The sequence below is a fragment of the Ambystoma mexicanum genome, chromosome 2q, assembly GCF_040938575.1.
Source record: "Ambystoma mexicanum isolate Mex_15411 chromosome 2q, UKY_AmexF1_1, whole genome shotgun sequence".
NCBI lineage: Eukaryota > Metazoa > Chordata > Amphibia > Caudata > Ambystomatidae > Ambystoma > Ambystoma mexicanum.
In genome coordinates this window covers 1,391,294,477-1,391,317,483 of record NC_090924.1, presented here as the reverse complement: position 1 = coordinate 1,391,317,483, position 23,007 = coordinate 1,391,294,477, and the positions used below count along the sequence as shown (strand labels likewise).

The window sequence follows — 23,007 nt, the reverse complement described above, 5'->3', positions numbered from 1 at the left end:
GTCTAGGCTTACCCCTTTTTGACGGTCCAGCCCCGTTGGCTAGCCATCCTAAGGTTGCCCTAGTTTAAATAAACAGACACAGCCTCAGGTGCTTTGGATAGAGTAAAACTCCTTATTTATACTACACTCATAGACCAAACAGTTATGCTCTTAGGTATGCCGATTAAACAGGGCATTTACAATGTACTCTAGTTCAGTTGATGCACAGAAATGTTAGATCCATTCTTACTATTCCTCCAATGGTTTTAGTTCATTTTTTCATGTTAGCCCACCGTTGTCACTGGGGGCAGGGGGACAAGACCCTTCTAAGTGGATAAACCAATAGATCAATATTACAGTGTGAACACTTATGCGTTAGATAAGTCACATAGGAGCACTACATAGTGGTCTTCCCTTTGGTGGGAGTACCCTAGCATCATCCTTCACATATGGTAAGTAATCAACTGTTGCACAGGGATGTGGAGCCTTTGCGAGTAAGATTTTTCACATTTGATAACTAAACAACTCTTTCATCTCAATGGGAGCATTTTCTAGCTTGATTCAGAACATTTCATGGATAAATAACCCTTTCACTTCATAAAAGACATTTGCGAGCAGGTTTTTGCACATAGGATAAATCAATAACTCTTTCACTTCATAAAAGATATAGGCGAGCAGAATGTGTCACATTTGATAAATAACAACTCTTTCACCTCAGTGGAGTAGGGTTTCTCACATGGCTTAAATAAATAACTCTTTTATTTCATAAAAGGCATACGCAAGCAGGATTTGTCACATTTGATAAATATCTCTTTCACCTTGGTGGGACATTAGCGAGTAGGGTTTCTCACATGGTTTAAATAAATAACTCTTTTGCTTCATAAAAGGCATATGCAAGCAGGATTTGTCACATTTGATAAATAAAGCCTTCCTCCACCTCAGTGGGGCACTTGCAAGTGGGATTTCTCACATGGGTTAAATAATCAACTCTTTTACCTCAGTGGGGCATTTGTGAGCGAAATTTCTCACAATGGATAAATAAACAACTCCTTCACTTCATAAAAGGCATATGCGAGCAATATTTGTCACACTTGATAAATAACTCTTTCACCTCAGTAGGGCATTAGACGCCATACCTGTGAAGCGTTCTCTAATTCTTCCCTTCTCCAGCTCGGTTCACATGAACCCGCCGCTGACTACAGTATACAATGCTCGGCTAATACATATCCCCCTCTGCTTTCCAACGTTCTCTTAGATCAAGCTGTGACAGGAAATTGACATATGCCGCCAAAGCTAAAAAATGCCAGACAGTTCGACTTTTCTATCTTCAACATGCCGACCAAGGGGCCGGCTTTGCAAAACCTTTCCTCTCCTACCTCCTGTCACGGAGAGGGGAACAGCAGACTCACGTCTGTCACCTCTGTCTTATCGACTGACCCGTACCACAAAGGAGCTAACAGCCGGGCAGGGCTGCTTCCCTACCAAGCGCTCGCTTCCTCGACCCCGGAGAGGGGAGAGAGCAAGCTGGCTTGGTTCTTCTTTCCGGGGACCGCTTCAGCACGGAGAGTCAGGATGCCCTGCATGCTCATCAAACAACACTCTCTCCTACGCGGCTTGCCGCCTTTATAACAATCCATGGTCCTGTCCACCTGTCCCCCAGGGCAGGGAGACAGTGAGAGGATTTTAGATACAATCACCTCATCCACGCTCCCATTCCCCCTGCCGGCTGGCCGTATCAAGTGCCCCGGCATCCAGGAAGAGAATACCTGAAAACATAAAAACAGGACTGCCATTATGCACATAAATTCACCCACCATACATTAAAATGAAACTCCCACGCTGGAATGTGGGGGTTTACATAATCATGGCATTTTTACCTGAGTGAGCAATGCCATGGGCCACTCTGGCCTTGTATGGAAGGAGTACCTTGGGTGCCACCAGGCGACCGTCTGGGGAATGCCAAACGGAATCTTGCTCTAACTTACATGACCGCTTAGTCCAGTTCACCTTTTCTGCTTTTGGAGCTTGGTCTTGGATTATGGCCAGGCTGGAAAGGGAAGAAACCTGTGACTGTTGGACTGCAACACAAACAAGATTTTTATTAGGAGCCAGGGGCCCATTTAAGGCCGCTGAATAAGCTGCATTGTCTGCTAGACCATTCCTTTGGGAATTGAAGGACTGAGAAGGGGTTTGTTCCTTTTACTTAACAATGGTCATGGCAGATGTGAGCAGTAGTGCATGCAATAGGTCCGACACATATTTTCCATTCAAATTAGGGGTACCAGTATATGTTAAGTAACCACGCTGCTTCCTTAGGACACCAAAATCGTGCACAACACCATGAGCATATATGGAGTCGGTGGAACCCATGGCAGATCTACCCCATGACAGACTACATGCTTGTGTGAGGACAATGGGCTCTGCAAGCTGGGCAGACTTGGCAGTGGGCAATCGATAATCCTTGAGGACAGCATGAGGTATACATACAGAGTAACCAGAGACAAGGTTCTGTAGTGTGACGTTTAACAGATTAGTGCAGGGTGACAGAAGCATTTCAACACCAACTAAGCAATCATGCAGGTCTCCATCCTGTGGTGTTGGTAAAGGAGAGGCATGGTTCAAGGCGGTACAGCAGTTCAATGTTACATTTGCAGCAGATATGAGCAATTCTCATACTTGGTAAGGTGGGAAATAGACCTATGTTGTATCTTTCCTTTAAGCAACAGAGCCAGTACTGAGTGGGGTACAGAAACTATGACAGGGTGACCCTGTATCAACAATCAGTCTTCTCTATCAACAGGGCATCTCGGTAATAGCCTGCAGGCAAGGTGGGAATCCTGCCGCCACTGGGTCTAGGGCTACACTGTGGTATGACATAGGCCAATGCTTACTGCCGTGCAACTGTGTTAACACTCATTGGACAAATCCGTCAATCCCATCACAATCCAGCACAAATGGCTTTTCACAATTAGGCAAACCCAAAACTGGTGTGATTGCAAGCACTTGCTTTATAATTACAAAGGCATCCCAGGAACGTCCGGGGAACATGGCAGTTGTTCTGGGGTCGAATCATGTGTGAGGGTCTCTCAGTGGCTTAACTATAGTGGCATAACCTGGGACCCACTGTCTGCAGTAACTGATCATCTGGAGCTAGGAAACTTTCTGGATTGCCATAATACGATCCTGGGACAAGTGCCTTTCCCCAGCTGAAATCTCATGGCCCAGATATTGCAGACGGGGCAAGCACAGCTGTAGCTTGTCTTTAGATGCCTTGTGACCTTTTTCAGCAAGCGCTGTCGACAATGTGAGGGAGTCCTACTTGCAGGCTTCCAAAGAGAGGGAGGCTAGTTGCAAATCATCTACATATTGCACCAGTATGGGCCATCCTGGGAATGCTACCAAGTCAAGAAGCTTCTTCAGGATTTGGGAAAACAAGGTGAGACCCTCTGCCTACCCCATAGGAAGACGTGTGATCATTTCCTGCATACATTTATAAGTAAAGGCAACTGACTGCCGGGGTGGATCGGGATAGCGAAAAAATCTGAGCACAAGTTTACAACAGTAAAATAGGTGGCTGATGGGGGATACAAGACAAGATGGTGGCTGGATTAGGGACCACTGGAGAGGCTGGCAGGACAGCAGAATTAACTGCCCTCCAGTCTTGGATAAAACAGTACATCTCTTTACCTACAACTCAATGTACACAACAATTCAAACCCAAACAAATTGACAGGGGAACAGGGACTCAACAAGGAAGCAAGATTGTCTGAAATAGGACCTAACATAACCATAAGCGGGGGCGACACAGGGTGAGGTATTGGCATACCTTCATTACCAGCCGTAGTGACAATTTAATCTGAGTGCCTCTAGTGCTCAGAAACGTTTATTAAATTCAGAAGCCCTCAGTGCTGATCGTGATGCTCTGGTGTCAACCAAACAAGAAACCTTTTGACCAGCAATAGAATGGTCAACATAGGTAGCAGCAGGATCAAGCACTATGAATGATTCACAAGTTCTGAGGCCACCTGGCATTCCTAATGAGCGCTATGAGCACTCTGTGGAGATGGGGGTGGAAGCAGAGGCACAGCCAACCTGATAGGTGTTCTTGCCTGCCCATCTCGACCTTCATACTGACGCCCATTGGGATATTCAGCTTTCCAGTGTCTAAACTCTTTACAGTAGTTATACTGGTCACTGGAAGCATGTGCATGATATCTCTCAATACTCTCGCCCTGTTCATGTGTCTGAAAAGCACCTCATCCCCACCCCCAATCCATGTAGCACAGGGTGGAACCTTCCCCTTACCTGAGGAGGCGGTAACTGCTGATTCTGTAGTGCTAGGATCTCAGCCTCCATACTATCTTTTTGTCTTTCTAGTTTCTAGTTTGTCATGGAAATGTTGCGCAGCGACAGATCTCAGACAAATTCATTCCCTCCCAACTTTACACCCTTCACCTAATGCTTGCCCAATCCGTCCTTGGCCAATTTTCCGATAATTGTCTGTACTAGTCTATCCTTAAAAGCTTTCAACCCAGAAGTGAGAGGTTCTTCTGACAAGTTGCAACTCTGTGTTAGCAATTTAAAAGTGTCAGTAGGAAGGTCTGCTCACAGCAATTGGTTCAGAACTGCACACGTGGGGTGGTAACAGTTGAAGATGCCCTGTAGTTCTCCTTGGAACTTTACTGGATCGTCTTGTATTGTGGGGAAGTTTTGAGCAATATTAAATAAGTCAGTGGCATTACCTGGTGCATGTACTGTGACTGTGGTATCTCTTCCAGTGAGTTGCCTGAGTGGTAATGCACCGGTGCAGGTAGTTGCGAGGGAACCTGGGAACCCTTCATGGGTACTGGAGTCAGTGGTAGATGGTGACTAGACGAGATTGGAGATCTGCGCTTGCACTGCAGCTGTATCTGGGCTAGTCATCGTGCTGAGCTGGTTCGACTGGAGATAGAACGGTGGCTGGGTGGGGTCTGGACTGGCCCATGAACACGGAGCTGACGGTTCCATGTGTTAATTCCACCGCAAAAATATTGCGATGCAAAAATATCGCCATATTTTTGTGGCAAAATTCACACATGGATCCTGCGGGGGACACCCCCGCAACCCCTGCTTCGTTTTTTAGTGTGCGGGGGAAACCCCCGCAACCCCTGCTCTCACATAATATCCCCAACAAAAATATTGCCTATGGCGAACCAAACGGCCATATCTATGGCGATATTTTTGTTGGGGATATTATGTAGTGATACCGAGCTGACTGGCTAAGTACTGGGTGCAGGATTTAATATGGCTGGATTGTAAGAGTCCAGGATGGCCTCAGGGGATCCCTTTGGCTGGACGCCCCTTGGATGACAGAATATAGACGTTTGTACCACATTTTCTGCGCAGCGACCTGTATGTCTGAGTACACAGTATTTTATATTTTAACTTGCTCCTGAAGCCTATCTTGGCTGCCTTTCAGGGCTAGGGTTTTCGATTCGGACTGTCTTTTGGTGGCTTTGGTGTTCCTGTCTAAATATTTATCCCATTACTGTTGGTGCGCTTGTGCACCTTTCTTCTCTGATGCCTTTCACAGGTTTATTATTTTGTCTAAATCAAATGTGCCTTCCTCTGGGAAGTGTTTTGATGACTCATTCTGCATATAATTGTGCCATTCATCTAGAAACCTACAGGTTGTGGGCGAGTAGTGTGTATACATAAAGTGTGCTGGTATTCCTTTAGGGAGAAGTACCACTTCTCAAGACTGATTTGAAACCATTCTCGCAGGGTTGTGACAAGTGATGACTTATTACGGTCCATACCTAACTTTGTCTGTTACGGGCACTATAGTGTCCAGTGTCTTGTGCAGTTGGTTCGGCTCATAGATGACCGCTTTGTTGCGTATATCCAGAGGTTCGAATGGTGGCACACAACCTCTATTCCACCCCTGTTACAGAATTTTCGCAGGTGTGGGTCGAATTTATGTCAGAATAACTGTGATTCACAGTTTACGTCCCCCCCATTACGCTACCCACAATTGTGATTGCGGGTAAATCACAATTGTAAATTGTAAATCACACCTTTAGGTGGCATCACTTCTCCCCAGAGGGGAGCACCCTTCCATGAGGATAGGGAGGTGCTGCCGCTAACAAATAGTCCCCGTATGGCCGGTAGCATGCAGGAGGACCACAGGGGGAGGAACTCGGGACACAGCCTCTTTTAGTCCCGACCATGCAGGATAACAACAACCCCCAAACCTTCTCTACCTGTGATGCAGTCTGAAACCATGTGATATTGTAAACTGCAGACAATCACGCTGTGATGGGTACAGAGACAAAGAGGTTCACATGCAAGATGCCATCAAGCATAAAAAGTGCTCGAGCACCTGTTGTCAAGCGTGCTGACATTACACTGGGGCAGTCCCCGCTATTTAAACTAAACAGAAAAGAAGGACTTTGTTCTGCTCTGAATCCAGAAGGAGATCCCGGCGAGGGAGGACGACAGTGAGAAGCCCACGAAGTTGAAACAGGGCTTCGGGAGACTGCAACGAAGCATCTCTCCAGAGTAGCAGAGACGAACAAAGGGATGCCCGAGAAGCGGCTTGTGAGTCGGCTGGGAGCCAATGTCCTTGAAGTGGAGAAATGCAGAGGTGGTGGCATGACCGGTAGTGTGGTCCAAGAACTGCGCTGAGACCCCCTACTCGGCCTACAAATGGAGCTGTGTAGGCGGATGTATGCAGAGCTTGAGAACTGTGGTGTTGGTGTGACCTATAACGGGTGGACCATCCAGTCTGGAATGTTCACCGAGACCACCTAGAGTACCTGGCCTCGAAGACAAGCAGGCCTATGAAGAGCAAAAGAAGTAGAAGGCGGAAGACCGATGCTTTGGCCCCTGGCAAAACCGAGGAAGCATTCCCCGATAGAAGATAACAGGAATAAGAATAAGTACGGGAAGGGGCCGGGAAAGTGTGAGACTGGAAATAATGAAGCAGAAGTAGTGGAAGCTGTTGTGGGGCAATTCCCTGATCGGTTTCACACGAGTGTGGTGCTGAAAAGTCAAGGACGACTCAGGAGCCTCTTCATCGTCCTAGAGGGGACAAGTTGAAGAAAGTAGAAAGTGAAGGAAACCTTTGGAGGGAACTATAAGAGCTGTTGAAGAAGTTAAAATTGAAATAGCATGGAGGAGGCTTTCAAAGGACTGTGAACACGCTAGGAGAAGGCCGCCATTCTCCTAGCCCCACTGAACATTGTGGAACTTTGTATTTTCTTTAATCGAGAACGTCAGAACATTTCCAGAAGTTGAAACAGCCACAACTTGAGAAACTCATACCCAGAAGAAGAGAGTCATTCTGGGTGGTAGAAGTAACTTTTCTTAGATTAGGATTTATGTTTAAGTGGTAGGGATAGAATAGGTATTTGGACTACACGGACTTCCTGACTGGCTGCGTTTTTGTTTGTTTGAGGTAGGGAAACCACTTTAGTTAGGTTTTGTTGGCTGTTAACAAATGTTTATAGCAATCACTATGCCACCATTTTGTCAGACTCCTCATTCCATGCTGCCACAAAATACAGAGAGGTATTCAGCTTACGCGAGACAGGGTTAGCAAAAAGTCATAGACAAGGCACATAACCAGAGGAACCAAAGCATGTTACAGCTCCCATGCTAGAATAGAGGAGAGTGTGGATACAGAGTTGTGGATGCAACTGGGTTGCACATGCATGATTTCAAGTATTGCGACAGACAAGCATGGGGCTCTCATCGAAAAGGTTTTCTTTGCACCTGTACAAGATACTCATACTAGCTCCTGATCTATACCATTCTACTTTGACCAAAACAGCGGCCTCATGTTATCTTAAGTGAGTAGGGAGCATGGATGCGCTGCTTCACAATTACTCTTAGCTGTGGTGGCCAACCAGTTTTAACTTGGTTAGTTCTGATAAGATCACACTTGTTCAGGAGCAGGTTAACCTTCCCTCCTATGTCCTAGGGCAACCGGGCAATTTCCAGATTCCAGTCTTCAGAATTCTTTTTACCAAAGACAAACATCCCAACCCATTTCAGACAATAATACACAAACATGACGAATGGCAATGAAATGAACTGCATTCACAAACCCATGATTTCAGTCAGCTCTTCTGCGTCTGCCCTGTCTACTGCTAATTCCCAGTCATGCACACATGCATTTTAATGGAGAAAGAGGTTCCACAAATAGCATGGTTTTGGTAAGCAACAACGTTTCAGGGGAATGAACAGTGTCTTACCATACACGTCTTCGGCAGAGGCATAATCAGGAGGAAAGCAAACAGTGACACATGTTTTGTTCTGCTGTGCAAGTTGCTTCTACAGTGCACACACAGCTCAGGGCAAGCGAGCCTGCTTAATAGGAAAGTGGGGGCTCTAATACACGCTTCTATGTGCCAAAAGGGAAACATGTCAGAAAAGAGAACTGGGGAAGCGTGCACCTCTAGATACTAGGCGGTAAAGCCTTCTAAGTTAGGATATGCACAGTAGAACATAGGTTTCACACAGCAATGGCAATAAGGCACTTGTTAAATATGGCAGTTAGAATTGTCTGAGCATTATTATAAAGCGACAAAGTAATCAAGGAGCTCATTAAAATGTTAAAACCCCAGTTTTCCCCCACACAATGTTTACTGGCTTGTTAGATGGCGAGGATATTGTCTGGGATATACCAGGGTTGATCGCAGGTTTCCGGAAGAGACAGCATAAAAATTACCTGGACTGTGCCCGCTTTGGAGGGCATGGGGTGATCAGCCTTTATTATGGGTTAAAGGAAGAGTCTCATCGACTATGTGTTTGATTGATCCGAAGGATTGGTCATTAGTTAATAATTTTACTGTTATATATTGGTTTGGAAGCAATCATTATCTGTTGGTTTTCACATTATGAAATGCTCCTTTAACAATTTGAATAGATTTGATCCCTTATCGTAATACTTCATTGAGAGTTCATAGTCAGTGTGACCCACTTCTAAATTGGAACCTTTGCGAGGATTCTCACTTGAGCTTCATATTCTGGTACCTCTCTTGCTTTCACATCATTTCTTTGGAATCTGGGTCTTTATTGGTTTGAGTCATAACCACCATCTCTACTGTAGTTGCCACTGTTATGCTCAGGTGACCCTGACTGGTATGGCCATTTTTCACAGGCTTTAATTTTCAAGTGGTCTCGCGACCCTATTGCTTTAGCCCCCCTTTCTCTCCGTAGGGTTTCTAGTTATTTAGTTCATGGGTGTTCTAACTTCAACTGGGTTGTAGTGAAATCCCGTAACCAAATCTTTTATTTATTGTTTTATTTTATTGTTCACTTATTACGCACTTATACAATTAGCAAAACTGTTTCAAAGAAGCACCCATAGGGCAAACAGGGTGGGGACAGGGGAAGGCAGACAATTCATTACAGCAAGGATAAATCATTGTATTATTAGTACAAAACAAATACTGTAGCTAAAGGAAAGGGGAGACAAACCTACTATGCCTTGTGAGTGTTCAGAACGTGCAAGTGCAGAGGGGGATGGTGGAAGGATAAGGTGCTTTGATGCTCATGGAGAATTGCTCAGGATAAGTGCTAAGAGGGGAGGAATATAAGTGCAACCACCCATGGGTAGGGTGAGTCCAAGTAAGTGCAGCAGAAGACAGTGACTGGGATGAGAGCTGTGGGGGGTGGAGGGATCAAGGACTCATAAGGGCGTTGCATATTAGTCACGCTGCTGTAAGATTAGCAGGGAAGAGAGGAGGAGAAGGAGGAGGTAAAGGGAAAGATCTTGAGGGATTTTCGGAACTTAAGGAGGTCCTGCTCAAGATGCAGAGGATGAGGGAGGTAGTTCCACAGGAGGGAGCCAGCCGAGGAAAGTGATCGCCCACCAGCTCTCTGGCCCCAAATTTGGGACTCGCTTGTGTGGCTTGGTTAGTTGGGTCAATGGATTGAAATGTAGGTGCAGGTACATTAACGTTTTTCATTGGGGCTCTATCACATGGCACATTTATCTTCCGGTTGTTTTTGCACTTCTTTCCTCCAGCGCAAGGTTTTTCCCGGAGTTATCTCAGTTACCTTAGTGCCAGTTGCTGGCTGTTTATACTTAGGCTTCTGCTATTTTCTCATTTAATCTGTGTGTGCTACGCAGTCCATACCTTAGTCTCCAGCTCTACATCCATTCTCATCTGATAAATCTCTAGTTATGTGCAAAACAATGTAACAAGGCGTGTTTAAAGTAACCGGCTTCCGCATTTAATTTGTATCAGTTCTGGGAAACACCCTTCTTATGGTCTCTGGACATTTCCAAAACTATTCTTCAGGACCTGCTGACTGTTTTTCAGTGAGTGATATGATGCAAATCGTCCAGCTATCCGTGCCCATCTTCTACCTCCAGAGTAGTTGGCCGTGGCGAAACACCTGATTTGTTCACATTGCTGTATATTGAGCAAACATAAATGTACATAAGTGCACTATTTAAAGGCCACTTCAATTTGTTAATTATGACGATTCATGCAGCTCTGTCTCTAACCCCATTAGTAGCATTCGTTTCCCAATTCTTTTATACAGCTACATTAGTTTCCTTTTAAGTTAGCGCCTTGCATCCCACAATGCAGTGCTTTACTAACAGATCTACATCTGCTGGCTATTCTGCACATGTTACCTGTCTTTACAGCTTATGCGCAGAATCTTTTTTGCCTCATCACCATTAATGTCATTGCTAATATTGTACGGTCATTCTGCCTGTGGCTGCGGTTGTAGCTGCGACCCAGGCAAGGTCGTAGCTTGACCTTACCTGAAAAATGAGGATGAGCTATCAACGATACTGTACAAAGTTACAGATGTATAACGGTGGGAATTGCCTTCAAGCCCCACAGTTATATGATATGATATGATAAGTCATTTATAACGCGCCTGTACACAAGTGTTTCTAGGCGGGACAAGACCAGGGAGGGGAGACAGAGAGAGGACAAGACAAACGATCTTACTAGGCCTGTATCATTCAGATTGTGCAAGTGCGAGAACGAGAAGTGCAAGGGGAAAGGGAGAGTGGAAGTGCAAGGGAGAGGGGAGGGGCAAACAGGGCAGCAATGCTCTGAGTAAGTGCAGCCAGGGCAGCGCGGCTCTGGGTTGTTCGGTCATGCGACCCTATGACCAAAGTACTAGTGGAAAGCCAAAAGAGTAGAACCCAGGAATGCTGGAGATAGTATACTTTTTTGGTATGTTAAGGAAAGTGGGGGGAGGTGGGCTTCTGTGAGAGTTTACCTTGAGGTTTACAATATACCAGGTGAACTTGTAGTGATAATTCCCTCAAGCTATTGGGAGTGGGGGTGGATTTGTGGTGCGCCCCCGCCGTAGATAGCTCGATAGAGGTGTGTCGCAGTGGTGGTTGCTACTATGGTCTGGCAACTTGCAGAGCAAAGGAAGTGCTGCTCTGTGTAGGGGAATGGGTTGATCCAAGTCTGTCTGAACTACGATGCGGGGGAAGAAGGAAATGTTAATTTTGCATGAAGGGATTGTTTTGTTTGGAGGGAGTGGTTCAGGTATCGAAGGGAGGAGGGTAAATTGAAGGGCTGACAAAAAGATAAAGGTAAATAGGAATGAAAATGATTTTTGTAATTATTTCAGTTCTTACCATGCTATTTTGTGGTTTGGGGAGGGATGAATTTAGCACTATTTGAGAAGAAAGGTATAGAAAGGGCTGTGGTTGGTGCTGGATCATGGAGCTGGGAGGATGCAGGCACCCTTCAGGCTGTCTGGTGTGAGAAACACTGCTAAACTGTAAAGTCTTCAAATGGCCCTAATGCCTGTGGATTCTGCAGAGCGTTTGCCAAGCAGCTGTTGTGTTCTTTGAGATACTTCTATCTTGGAAATGGTATTTTGAAGGAAAAATCATTCATTAGTGGAATTATTCACTTGTTTGTCCGTCTGAAGAGACCTGAAAGCCCATTGGCCTAGTGCAAACAGAACCTTCACATCTTAAAATTGTTGTTTTAGTTTAAGTTGTCAGGCATCCTAATACTATGCATCCGATACAAGTTAATGAGTCTGGTCTGTGAACTAGGTGAAGGATTGAAAAGTGCTTGGAAAAGTAAGCAATGCACTGCTGAAACCAAAATACATAAAGCTTGCAAACAAAAGAGAAAAAACAACAGCAGTGGAATTTGTCAGTTATCAGTATGTTGCTTTGAGAAGATCACTTCTTAAAAAACACTTTTCTTGTTTACCATATTCTCTGTACTAACTAAATGAAGGTTTACTACCTGCAGATGATTTCCAACTCCCAACCCCCAAATTATTATTTTTCCAAAAAGGCTCTTAGTAATATAAACAAAGGGGTTGATTAGGCCCTCTAAAGAAAATTTGGTTAAAGAAGAAGAAAGTGTCTGCATTTGAAAAGAAGTCCAATCTTCATGAATAAAAATAAAACGCACCAAACCAAAATCCTCAAGTCCCTTGAACCATTAACATGGATTTGGTATAAGGAGGAGATTCTGGAAGATTCCAGTGACAGAAACTTCCTACTGCTCTGTTCTGCTTCACAAAGGCAGGCGATGCTACTCCACCCATAGTATGCCTCTCTTAACCAGGTAAACAGTGAGTACCTGCTCAAATGCATAAAACCTGCTGGTGGAAGAACCTACATCAGATGATGCATTTTTAGTGTTGATAAAGAGTAGATGTTATTGGTCGCTATTTTTTTTTTATTATTATTTGATTTGATTTAGTTGTTGATACAACTTTACAACAAAAAAAATTTCTTACAAAAAAACAAATAAAATCAACATTCCCTTTCAGCATATAAAAAGAACTACATAAAAATATAGACATAAAACTTTGTTTTTCTGGCGTTCCAGTACACTAAGGTACATCTTTTAAGAAATTCTTTTCACACAAGGAAATGCTATGTCAAGCAATTGTATAACAGCAATGCTGATCAATATTCTTCTTGCGCTGAAAATGTCACACCATATTTCATCATAGGATCGACTAACATGTTGCCATGTCATTTCTTTTATCAGTTTGAATCGATATGGAGAAAAAGCATTACATTGGATAATGATATGAGCAAGTGTTTCTGTTTGAGATGTATCGTTACAAAACCGACAAAAGCTCTGCTTCTTTGTGACCATTCCACATCTTAGCAAGATTTCATTGACTGGCCATAGATTAAAACGCAAACGCAAAATTTCCCATCTTAAATTTACAGACGGACATTTTATGAGATTGTCAGCCATACAACCAAGATCCTTGTGACCAAAAAGAAGTCTATTAAAATCTTTTAATCTTAGGCACTTTTCTTGAGTGGCTAGCCAATCGGTCTGGTACATTTTAGTCTTGGCTCGATTTGGATTTGTAATCAGAAGATCAATTGATATGTGTACGTCAGCTAGGGCATTCATAACATGTGTCCTCCATTTTTGTGGAAATGAGTGAGTAGAGAACAAAAGGTAGTTTGCTAGGATGGCGAGACTATCTCGCTTACTTAGCCCCATAAGACATTTTCTTAAAAGACTGCACATTTTCCATGTAACTTGAGCGTGAATGGACAGCAAGCCAAGTTCAAATCTCAGTAACATGTTAGATGTACACTTAGGCAGTCCAAGTATACATTTCCAAAATTTTGCTTCAATGCCATTCCAGAACTTGAGGATTCTTGGAAGCAGAGATTCCAAACCATATATGAGAACAGGTATTATTGGTCGCTATGGATATTGAGCAGCTGCGCCTGGTGTTCTTCTTGATTTGGATGTAACATGGCTTGTTTATGATATCCTCTATCCATATGATTCTTTCTTACTTATACCTTTGCTTCTGTATCAGAGAAGAGAAAAAACAGTGAACCGTTTTCCGGGGAGGATGCTAAGAAGCCCCGGGTTATTGGTGATATTCCGATTGAGTTGATCAACGAAGTGATGTCAACCATCAATGACCCTGCGTCCATGCATGGGCCTGAGGTGAGCTTCTGGTCCATACCTAGGTGAAAGGGAGGGATGGGCAGAATACTTGGTATTGATTGATAAAGTTTCAGCATGCTAATCCCTTAACATTTGTAATTGATAATTAGCTGCAGTTAAGCTTTCTCTTAGTGGAGCCCTGTTCTGGTTAGGAAGGAAACGCTGCTGAGAATATCAGCCATTTCTAACTTGGTAAATAAGACTTATTTTCTAGTTTAGAGATTTTACAAGTCTGTGTATGGTCTGTACAGTTGCCTTTCACTCCTAATCCTTAATAACGATTCTTTTTAAGTTTATTTTCTTTTAAGAATATTTAAATAGGGTGGACATGATCACTGCATTACGAGGTAACGTTTGTTGCTTGTGCTATTTGTAATCTTTCTTACCTTCAAACAGGCCAACTTGCTGTCAGCGCATTCAGCTAGGGATGAAGCTGCAAGACTTGAGGAGCGAAGAGGAGTTATTGAGTTCCACGTTGTAGGCAATTCGCTGAGCCAGAAGCCAAACAAAAGGATCATGATGTGGCTCGTTGGCCTACAGAATGTTTTCTCCCACCAGCTGCCTAGGATGCCCAAAGAGTACATCACACGGCTTGTCTTTGATCCGTGAGTAGTCTTATTGGAATATGATTTATAAGTTCTTTGGGTACCATTAATTCCCGTATGATTGACTAGTAACTGAGTTGGGGTATCATGTAATTTGTAAATCTGTCTCATTTGGATAAATTGACCTGCCATCCTGTTGGTGATCATTGGCCATGAAGTAGCGGATATCCTAAATTGTATAACATACAGTACTGGAACGTAAACTGGTTCTTTCCACCATAGTTACCAAGATAGTTGGGGAACTTTAAATTTATGTTGACAAACTTGACAACTTATTTTGACAACACACTTACCCATTAGCCTCTTTTTCCTCAATCCCCACAAAAAGCATTGATGTTTCTAGGTATAGAAAAATGTATACCATGCTTCACAAAATTTCATGTTTTTGGTGAAATAGCTTAGTCAGTAAGATATCGCAATGTGTTGAGCACCCACTGCAAAGATCTGTTGGTAACAGCTTCGTATCCCGGAAATATTTTCATATGCTTCTGGGGTCATTAAAATAAGTAACATTGTTTTGGGTAGCAATGCCATCTGTTCATTTTAGCGAGAGGTGAATTTACCTTTTTTTTAAAGGTCTCAGGAGAAAGACTGATTTACTCTGACCAATTTTCTTTTATCGGGAAACCGTCATCGTAAAGGTCTTTTTCTCCTGAAACCTTTCAAATGCAGACAACCCGCACACCCCTTTTTTATATTCAGGGGGTTCAAACTGCGAGCCCTCCATTTTTCTCCTCCAACCCACCACCCTCTCTCTCCCATAGGATTTCAGCCGCAGACACCTCCACCCACCCCCATCCTCGGGATTTCAGTCCCAGCCCCCTAAAACCAAAACACATACACACACACCAACACACAAACTCCAATCTCTCAGCCCCAGTCCCTCCAACCCCCACTCACCCAAACCAAAACTCATACATGCTCACAGAACACACAACAGCACACAAGCACCCAAACACCCGTTCTCCAGGTCCTGCGCATCCGGGTCGCATAGAGCCTGTCAGCCCTGGCATGCACTCGTGTGCGGCAGGAACATGACAGTTCGCTTCAGAAAGAACTCTGTGCGGTCACGGAACGGTCTTTCTAAAGTGACCTTTCAGTGAAAAGATATTTTCAATGGGAACGTAAAAGGCTAGTGTCAATATTACTTTTTAAAGGATAGTACCGCCACTGCTTCAAGATTTTACGTTTCTGCTAAGTTGTGAGCCTCTGGTTTGGGTGCTTCTAAATATAGATTTTTACAGATGCATTGCTTAGTATATTTTTAACCTTGAGTATTTTTTCTACTTTGGGTTTATGCGCCTATTCGATGGGCATTGTAGGGCCACGCTCCTCATGAGGCAGCCACCAAGTCTTTTAGGCCTACACAAAGGAATATCCAGACCTAATTAAAGAGTCTGAGATTTGTGGGCTTGAAAAAGGTTACCGATATTTAGTGGGGCATGAGGACTGTTTTGAAAGCAAAGGTAAAAGTGTATTGTGGTTAGGTTGGGAAGGTGCGCTGTTTGTGTCGAAACCACTTCATTTAATGTTCTTTTTAAAGGCAAATCAAAGTGTGTTGGGTGGAGAAAACATTTCAAGGAAACACATTCAGGGAAACAAAAACACTTGCTGAAGAAAAATCTAAACTCTTCTCTTGGCATGCACCGCTGCAGGTGGATTACATTTTACTCTCAACTGGTTTCAGTGCATGTATAATTAAGATCTCATTGGGTGTGTGGCGGGACACGTGTGGATCAGGGACTGCATTTTCATCGGATGTCTAACCGTAGTACTGCAAGACGTTTATTCATACATCTCAGTTCCTTTAGTAAGAACTACAATCACTACCATCCTTTATGGAGATGTGTCACACAGGGAAACCTTGGTGGGCGGTCTCCTGCTTATTAAGTTAAGCACTTAAGCATGTACAATGTGCTAAAACCCCAAAAGAGCATCCAATTTCTACGTTACATTTTAGTTACGTGGTGCTCCAAGGAGCCATACACCTGCTACAATACCAGTGACATTATTTCATTTTATGTTTATAATGCTGTTATTGGAGTTTCATATGTAGCAGATGCAAATTCCAAACAAGCATTGGCAAAGCCAGCAGTTTTTGCTTTTGTGTAGGCATGGGCTAGGCATTTGCCAGGCACTACCATATTGGTACTACTTGGCAACAGCTGGGAAATGGTGTGATTACATGGGCGTATTATAGCAGTTCCTGTGTGCAAGCCAGAGCTGTTGGCTTTGCCAATGCTTGCTTTTAACACACCTTCAGTGCAAGGAACAGATATAAATGAAGTGGCTGAAGAATACTTGGTTAAGATATTTTTATTACAGGAGTATCTGATGTACATCTTAAATTAACTCATAAACTCTCATCAGACTGCTTAGTAATAACATGGGCAGACCAAAGTGTGGTGTTACTGCTTGATCAAGCTAGCTCAAACAGATTCCAGGAGTATGTGCCTTTAACAGGGAAGGACAGGTAGTAGTGGGTGGGACCGGCCATTAGAATTAGCATGTCCATTGGCTGCCAAATGGGTGGTTAAATACCCAAAAAACACACAAGCTGTGTGTCTCTACTCACATGTAATCTCTCACCAAGCTGTACTTCGAATGGATTGTGTCCTCCAACATATTCCACATCTTTGACATGTAATGTCCACAGCTATGTACTTCGGAAACTTTTTCGGCAGAGAGCGTCCTGCGTCAATGGCGTCGGGTCGATGTCCCTCGAAGGCCTCCATCGAGGGTGACGTTACCGGATGTTATAAATAGGATGCACGGTGCCCGTAGCCTGAGTTCTGTTTTTTCGGCAAACGTGTTTGCTTCTGAGACTCAGTGCACCTTGTGTATTCCTTGTGAATATGTCTTCTTCTTCATCCCCCCCAACCCCTTGACTCCGCAGTCTGGCTTCAAGACTTGCCGTTACTGCAAGTCAAAAATGTCGATTACCAACCCGCATTGCATATGTTTGTGGTGCTTGGGCGAGAGTCACGACACCGACAACTGTGCCAAATGCCAGTCGCTGACTGCTAAGGCCTTGCAGGAGCGTAAGAGAACGCTTCAGGTAGGCAGTCAAAAATGTCGATTACCAACCCGCATTGCATATGTTTGTGGTGCTTGGGCGAGAGTCACGACACCGACAACTGTGCCAAATGCCAGTCGCTGACTGCTAAGGCCTTGCAGGAGCGTAAGAGAACGCTTCAGGTAGGCAGGGGTTCTAAACCAAGTAAGTCCCATAAATCTAAGTCCAAGGGGATGTCCACCGACGATTCGAGGAGCGACTCTCTGCATCGGAAAGAGTCCTTGGGTCTTGGTCACGGAGCGGTTGCCGCCATTCGTCATCCTCTTCTCGGCATTCTAGGAACCGCCATCACCGGCGCCTTCCCCGTCCTCCTCGGAGGATGGAGCCACGAGGAAAGTGGCTTGTCCGACCAAGTCCTCGACTCCGGAGGAATGGGCTGCCTTCAGGGAGCAGATGTTAGCGATTTTTTAATCGCAGGGCACAGTTCCGTCGGCGCCTTCTGATGAAGCCGGCAAGGAACGGTCTCGATCCGTGACTTGCACGCCTTTGGGCTCGGGTCCTTGGCGCGACTCTCATCGGGAACCTTCGAGGTCCCTTTCGGACAAGGCTCAGGATAGTCGCAAGAGACGTGCTTCCAGGTATCGGTCCTCGTCTCCGTCAGATACCGACGTCGAAGCTTTGCCTTCGCACCAGTTCATGGCGCCATCAGTGCCGTTATAGACGTCGAAGCTTTGCCTTCGGCGCTCTGGAAGCCTTTGGGGCTTTTTGCTCAAAATTTACCGTTGGAGATCCTTGCTACTGGGGATCCTCCAAGGAAGACTACTTCCAAGTCTGTGAGGCCTGTGGTGAACTCCAGACCCTCTTCTGTGCCAAGGCAGGACTTTTACCTCCTTCTGGATGACATCTATGAGGAGGAGGAGAGGTCACACTTCGATGTTGAGCCTGATGTGGCTCCTGTCTTTTCTGGAGACAGTCAATTGGAAGATTTGAGGCAATCTTTTCATGATGCCAGTGGTTTGGACACTTCTCCCGAGGTGGATTTTGGCAGGCCTGGGGCTTATGCTGAGTCGTCCTACAGGAGGCTCATGGCTAGGGTCACGGAGTATCTGGGCTGGTCCAGTCCTCCTGAAGCTTTTGTACAGGATGAGCTAATGGACATTTCGGATCAAGGTCCGTCCTCTGGCCCGGTGTTACCTTTTCATCTGACATTATAGAAAAGGGTGGCGGCTGCTTGGCAGTCACCAGAATCTCTTCCGGCAGTTAACAAATCGTTAACCAAAAAATACTGCCCTTCCAGTAGCGACCCCAGCTACCTTTCATCTCACCCCACTCCCGAGAGTTTGGTGGTTCAGGCGGCTGCAGCCACCTCGAGGCAGGCGGCGTACCCTACCATCCCTCCTGATAGGGACGACAACCGCTTCAACGGTTGGGCACGCAAGGTGTTTTCTGCGGGGAGTATGGCGCTGAAATCTGCCAACTCCACTTGTGCCTTGGCAAGATTTTCACACGTTCTGTGGAATTGTGTTTCTCTTGTGGCTGAGCATATTCCCGAAGGGGATGAAAGAGATGGGTTCCTTGCTCTCGTGCGAGATGGCAAGTATGCCATGTATGAATCCATTCAGTCGGGTTTGGACACGGCCGACAGTGTTAGCCGGTCCATGACTGCGAGCACCGTGATACGCAGATTTGCGTGGTTGTGGAAGTCGGGTTTTGCTCCGGATGTGCAAACCCGTCTTTTGAACATGCCCTTTGATGGTGCGCATTTGTTTGGCAGCAAGGCTGACGAGAGCCTTGAGAGATTGCAGAATCTGCGGTGAAATCTTTGAGCGCAGCTGTGCGTCAACCTCTGCCTTTTCGTCCTAGGGGACAGCAGTGGAGGTGAGGTTCTTTTCGTTACTACTCCTCCTTTGGTAGAACGAGAGGAGTCGCCAGTCAAAGGGGTCAGTGTAAGAGTACCCGTGGTGGTCGGGGAAATAGAGGTGCCAAAGCCGCTCAGGCAGCTGCCTCTTTGCCTTCAGGCGCTGCCACAGCTGCTCCTAGACAGTCATGAGGCCATGTCCCATGGTTCACCGGTTGGAGGCAGACTGTCTCAGCATCTCGAAGAATGGCGAGCCATTACTTCGGATGCGTTGGTTCTGGATACCATAGCCCACGGCTACTGCCTTCTCTTCCTACAGCGGCCTCACGACAATCCACGGGGAATCTCTCTTTGAAGCTTCCAAATCCACTCCTTGTGAAGGAAATCTTGACCCCTGCTGGAGAAAGGCGCTATAGAACTGGTGCCTGTAGCGGAGAGGGATGGTATTCCCCATATTTTTTATTCCAAAGAAAGACTGGGGATTGAGACCGATCCTGGATTTGCATTGGTTGAACAAACTTCTCAGGAAGGACAAGTTCAAGATGGTCACTCTTTCTCAAGTACTCCAGTCCCTTCAACTTCAGGATTGGTTGGTGTCTCTGGACCTACAGGATGCTTACTTTCATGTGCCGATTCATCCCAAGCACAGAAAGAACCTGAGGTTTGCGTCTGACGATTTGCAATTTCAGTTTCGGGTTCTGTCGTTCGGATTGACCTCCGCCCGAGCATCTTCACCAAGCTCATGGTGTTGGTGACAGCATATCTCTGGCAAGAGGGGATTCACGTCTACCCCTACCTGGACGACTGGCTGATCCATGCGTGTTCACCCGAACAAGCATTGGATCACCTCGGTCTCACTTGCCGCTCCCTCCACAAGCTGGGCTTTTCCCTCAATTTAAAGAAGTCGCATCTGAAACCTCTCCAACAGCTCCAGTACATCGGGCTGTGTTGGACACGTCCTTGGGGAAGTGCTCGCCTCCCAAGGTAAAGGCTCATCACATTGTGCAGATGGTGGATGAGTTTCAACAAGCCCAGAGTCTCCCTGCTTTCAAATTCTTAAGGTTGCTCGGCCTCATGGCATCCTGCATTTTTCTGGTGCCAGAGGCTAGGCTGAGTATGAGACCCCTGCAATGGGTCCCCGAGATGCAGTGGTCACAGTTCTCAGGCAAGATGTTGGATCCCGTTCAGATTCCAATCTCAGTCTCCCAGGATCTTCTGTGGTGGGCCAACGAGGGGAACCTGATGAAGGGAGAGCCGTTTTGGCAACCGTGGCCGGAGGTGACTGTAGTGACGGACGCTTCCCTCACAGGATGGGGAGCTCATGCCGAAGACTTGACCGCCAGCGGTTGTTGGTCTATGTCGGAGTCTAAACTCCACAACAACCTGTTAGAGCTGAGGGCCATCTAACTGGTCCTGAAGTCTTTTCTGCCGTCTGTGCGGGGAAGAGTGTCCTGATCATGACGGACAACACAGTGTCCATGCATTACCTCAACAAAAAAGGGGGGTAGGGTCACTCCCGTTGTGCAGAGTGGCAATGCAGCTATGGTTCTTGGCAATGTAGCAAGGAATTTCGCTCTCGGCAGTTCATCACTCTGAGCAGGCAGAGTACCATCTCTCACGAGTGAGAGTTGGCTCAGGAAGTCCTTTTGGAGATCTTCGTCCTTTGGGGAACCCCACAAGTGGATCTCTTCGCCACCAGTGCCAACCGGAAGTGCGAGAGATTCTGCTCAAGGGAATTTCCTCCGAGAGGAGCCTTATGAGACGCATTCGTAGTGGATTGGTAATTCCCACTGCTGTATGTGTTTCCTCCAGTCCCCATCATTCCTCAAGTGTTAAGGAGGTTACAGAGGTTCGGATCCCACATGATCCTCATTGCACCGGATTGGGCCAGCAGAGGGTGGTACCCGGACCTTCTAGAAATGTCCATCTGCCCTCCACGCCGTCTTCCCTACCGAGAGGATCTGCTCTCGCGCAACGGGCGGGCGTCAGGTTCTCCATCCAGAGGTCAGGACTCTCAATCTTCACGCTTGGTATCTGAAAGGTTGAGGTATAAGGATTGGGACCTCCCGGATGATGTGATGCAGGTGTTGCTTTCAGACAGGAGGCCAGCAACAAAATCCCTGTACTGTTGCCGTTGGCGTAAGTTTTGAGACTGGTGCAGAGAACAACATGTTGATCCTTTTCGGTGTTCCATTCCTGTGGTTTTGTCTTTCTTACTTTCTTTGGCCCACAGGGCCCTTCAAGTGGGTACCATTAAAGGTTAACTGGCGGCGCTGTCTATCTTCAATCGCTTGTCTGAAGAATGTTCTTACTTTAAGATTCCTTTGATTTCCCAATTTCTTAAAGGGCTCACTAATGTGTTCCCACCGTCCCCTTTCCAGGTGCCAGTTTGGGATCTGAATTTGGTTTTGATATCCTGATGGGTGCTCCTTTTGAACCTTTGAACTCTAGTCCTTTGAGATTATTGTCTTTGAAGCCAGTGTTCTTGGTTGCGGTTACTTTCGCTCGCAGAGTGAGTGAATTGCAGGCACTTTTATGTAAGCCACTCTTTACTGTGTTCCACAGGGATAGGGTTGTACTGAGGGTACGTCCTTCCTTTCTACCTAAGGTAGTGTCTGAATTTCATTTAAGCCAAAAAGTGGTTCTTCTGTCTTTCTATCCTCCTCCTCATCCTGTTAAGGAAGAGAAGCGACTCCATAGGTTGGACCCTAGGAGAGCTCTGAGCTTTTATATTTCTAGGATGTCCAGGGTCAGAGTGGACAATCAACTCTTTGTGGGATATGCTGGACACCGATTGGACCAGGCTGTTACCAAACAGGCCTTGTCTAGGTGGATTATCTTCACCATTACTGAATGTTACCGATTTGCGGGTAAGGACCCTCCGGAAGGGTTGCGAGCTCATTCCACTAGGGGTGTGGCTTCTTCCACTGTCCTACAATGGGGAGTTCTCTAAGGAATCTTTGTGATGCAGCCACATGGGCTTCTATCCACACCTTTGTTAAACATTATTCGATACGATCCATGGTCAAGATATGGCCTTTAGTAAGGCGGTTCTTTATTCCGCCATCTGATTGGGTACTCTAAATTCTTTTCCCTCATCCATTTTCTGGTAATGCTTTGGGAGTATGTCAAAGATGTGGAATACGTTGGAGGACACAATCCATTCAAAGAACAAGTTACTTACCAACTGGTAACGTTCTTTCGATTGGATGTTCCTATAATGTATTCCACATTGCCATCCCAGCCTGCCCCTCTGGAGTATTTTATATGCGATTGCAGTTTACGTTTCCGTAAGGCTATGTGCAGTCAAGCAGACAGTGTATATATGCATGTCACACATCCGGTGAAGTCGCCCTCGACGGAGGCCTTCGAGCAGGGCCGTAACAGAAAATGGTGGGCCCCCTCCTGCGAGCCATGCTGAGGGCCCCCCCCCCCAACTTGGTAACAAATCTCAGGCCGCGCCATACTCTGGGCCGTCCTAGATTGTCAAGCTTGCCCAATATACACGAACGTTCTGCTGAAGGGGTATGCCGCACACTGCACTAGGAGAAAAATATAAATATGTATTTTAATACAATATACAGCACACTTTCTGAGAAAAATTGGCTGTAAAGCCACAGT

The 23,007-nt window shown here is 45.7% G+C and overlaps 1 protein-coding gene across 6 annotated transcripts in view; it reads left to right on the top strand.

Annotated features, from left to right (window-relative positions):
* Nucleotides 1–23,007, top strand: part of KAT2B (lysine acetyltransferase 2B) — a 942,804-nt gene that overhangs the window by 677,009 nt on the left and 242,788 nt on the right. For all 6 annotated transcript variants that reach the window (XM_069648872.1, XM_069648870.1, XM_069648875.1 and 3 more), the window contains exons 9-10: nt 13,774–13,907; nt 14,304–14,512. In XM_069648872.1, coding sequence (XP_069504973.1) covers nt 13,774–13,907; nt 14,304–14,512 — 343 coding nt within the window. The remainder of the gene's footprint in view (nt 1–13,773; nt 13,908–14,303; nt 14,513–23,007) is intronic.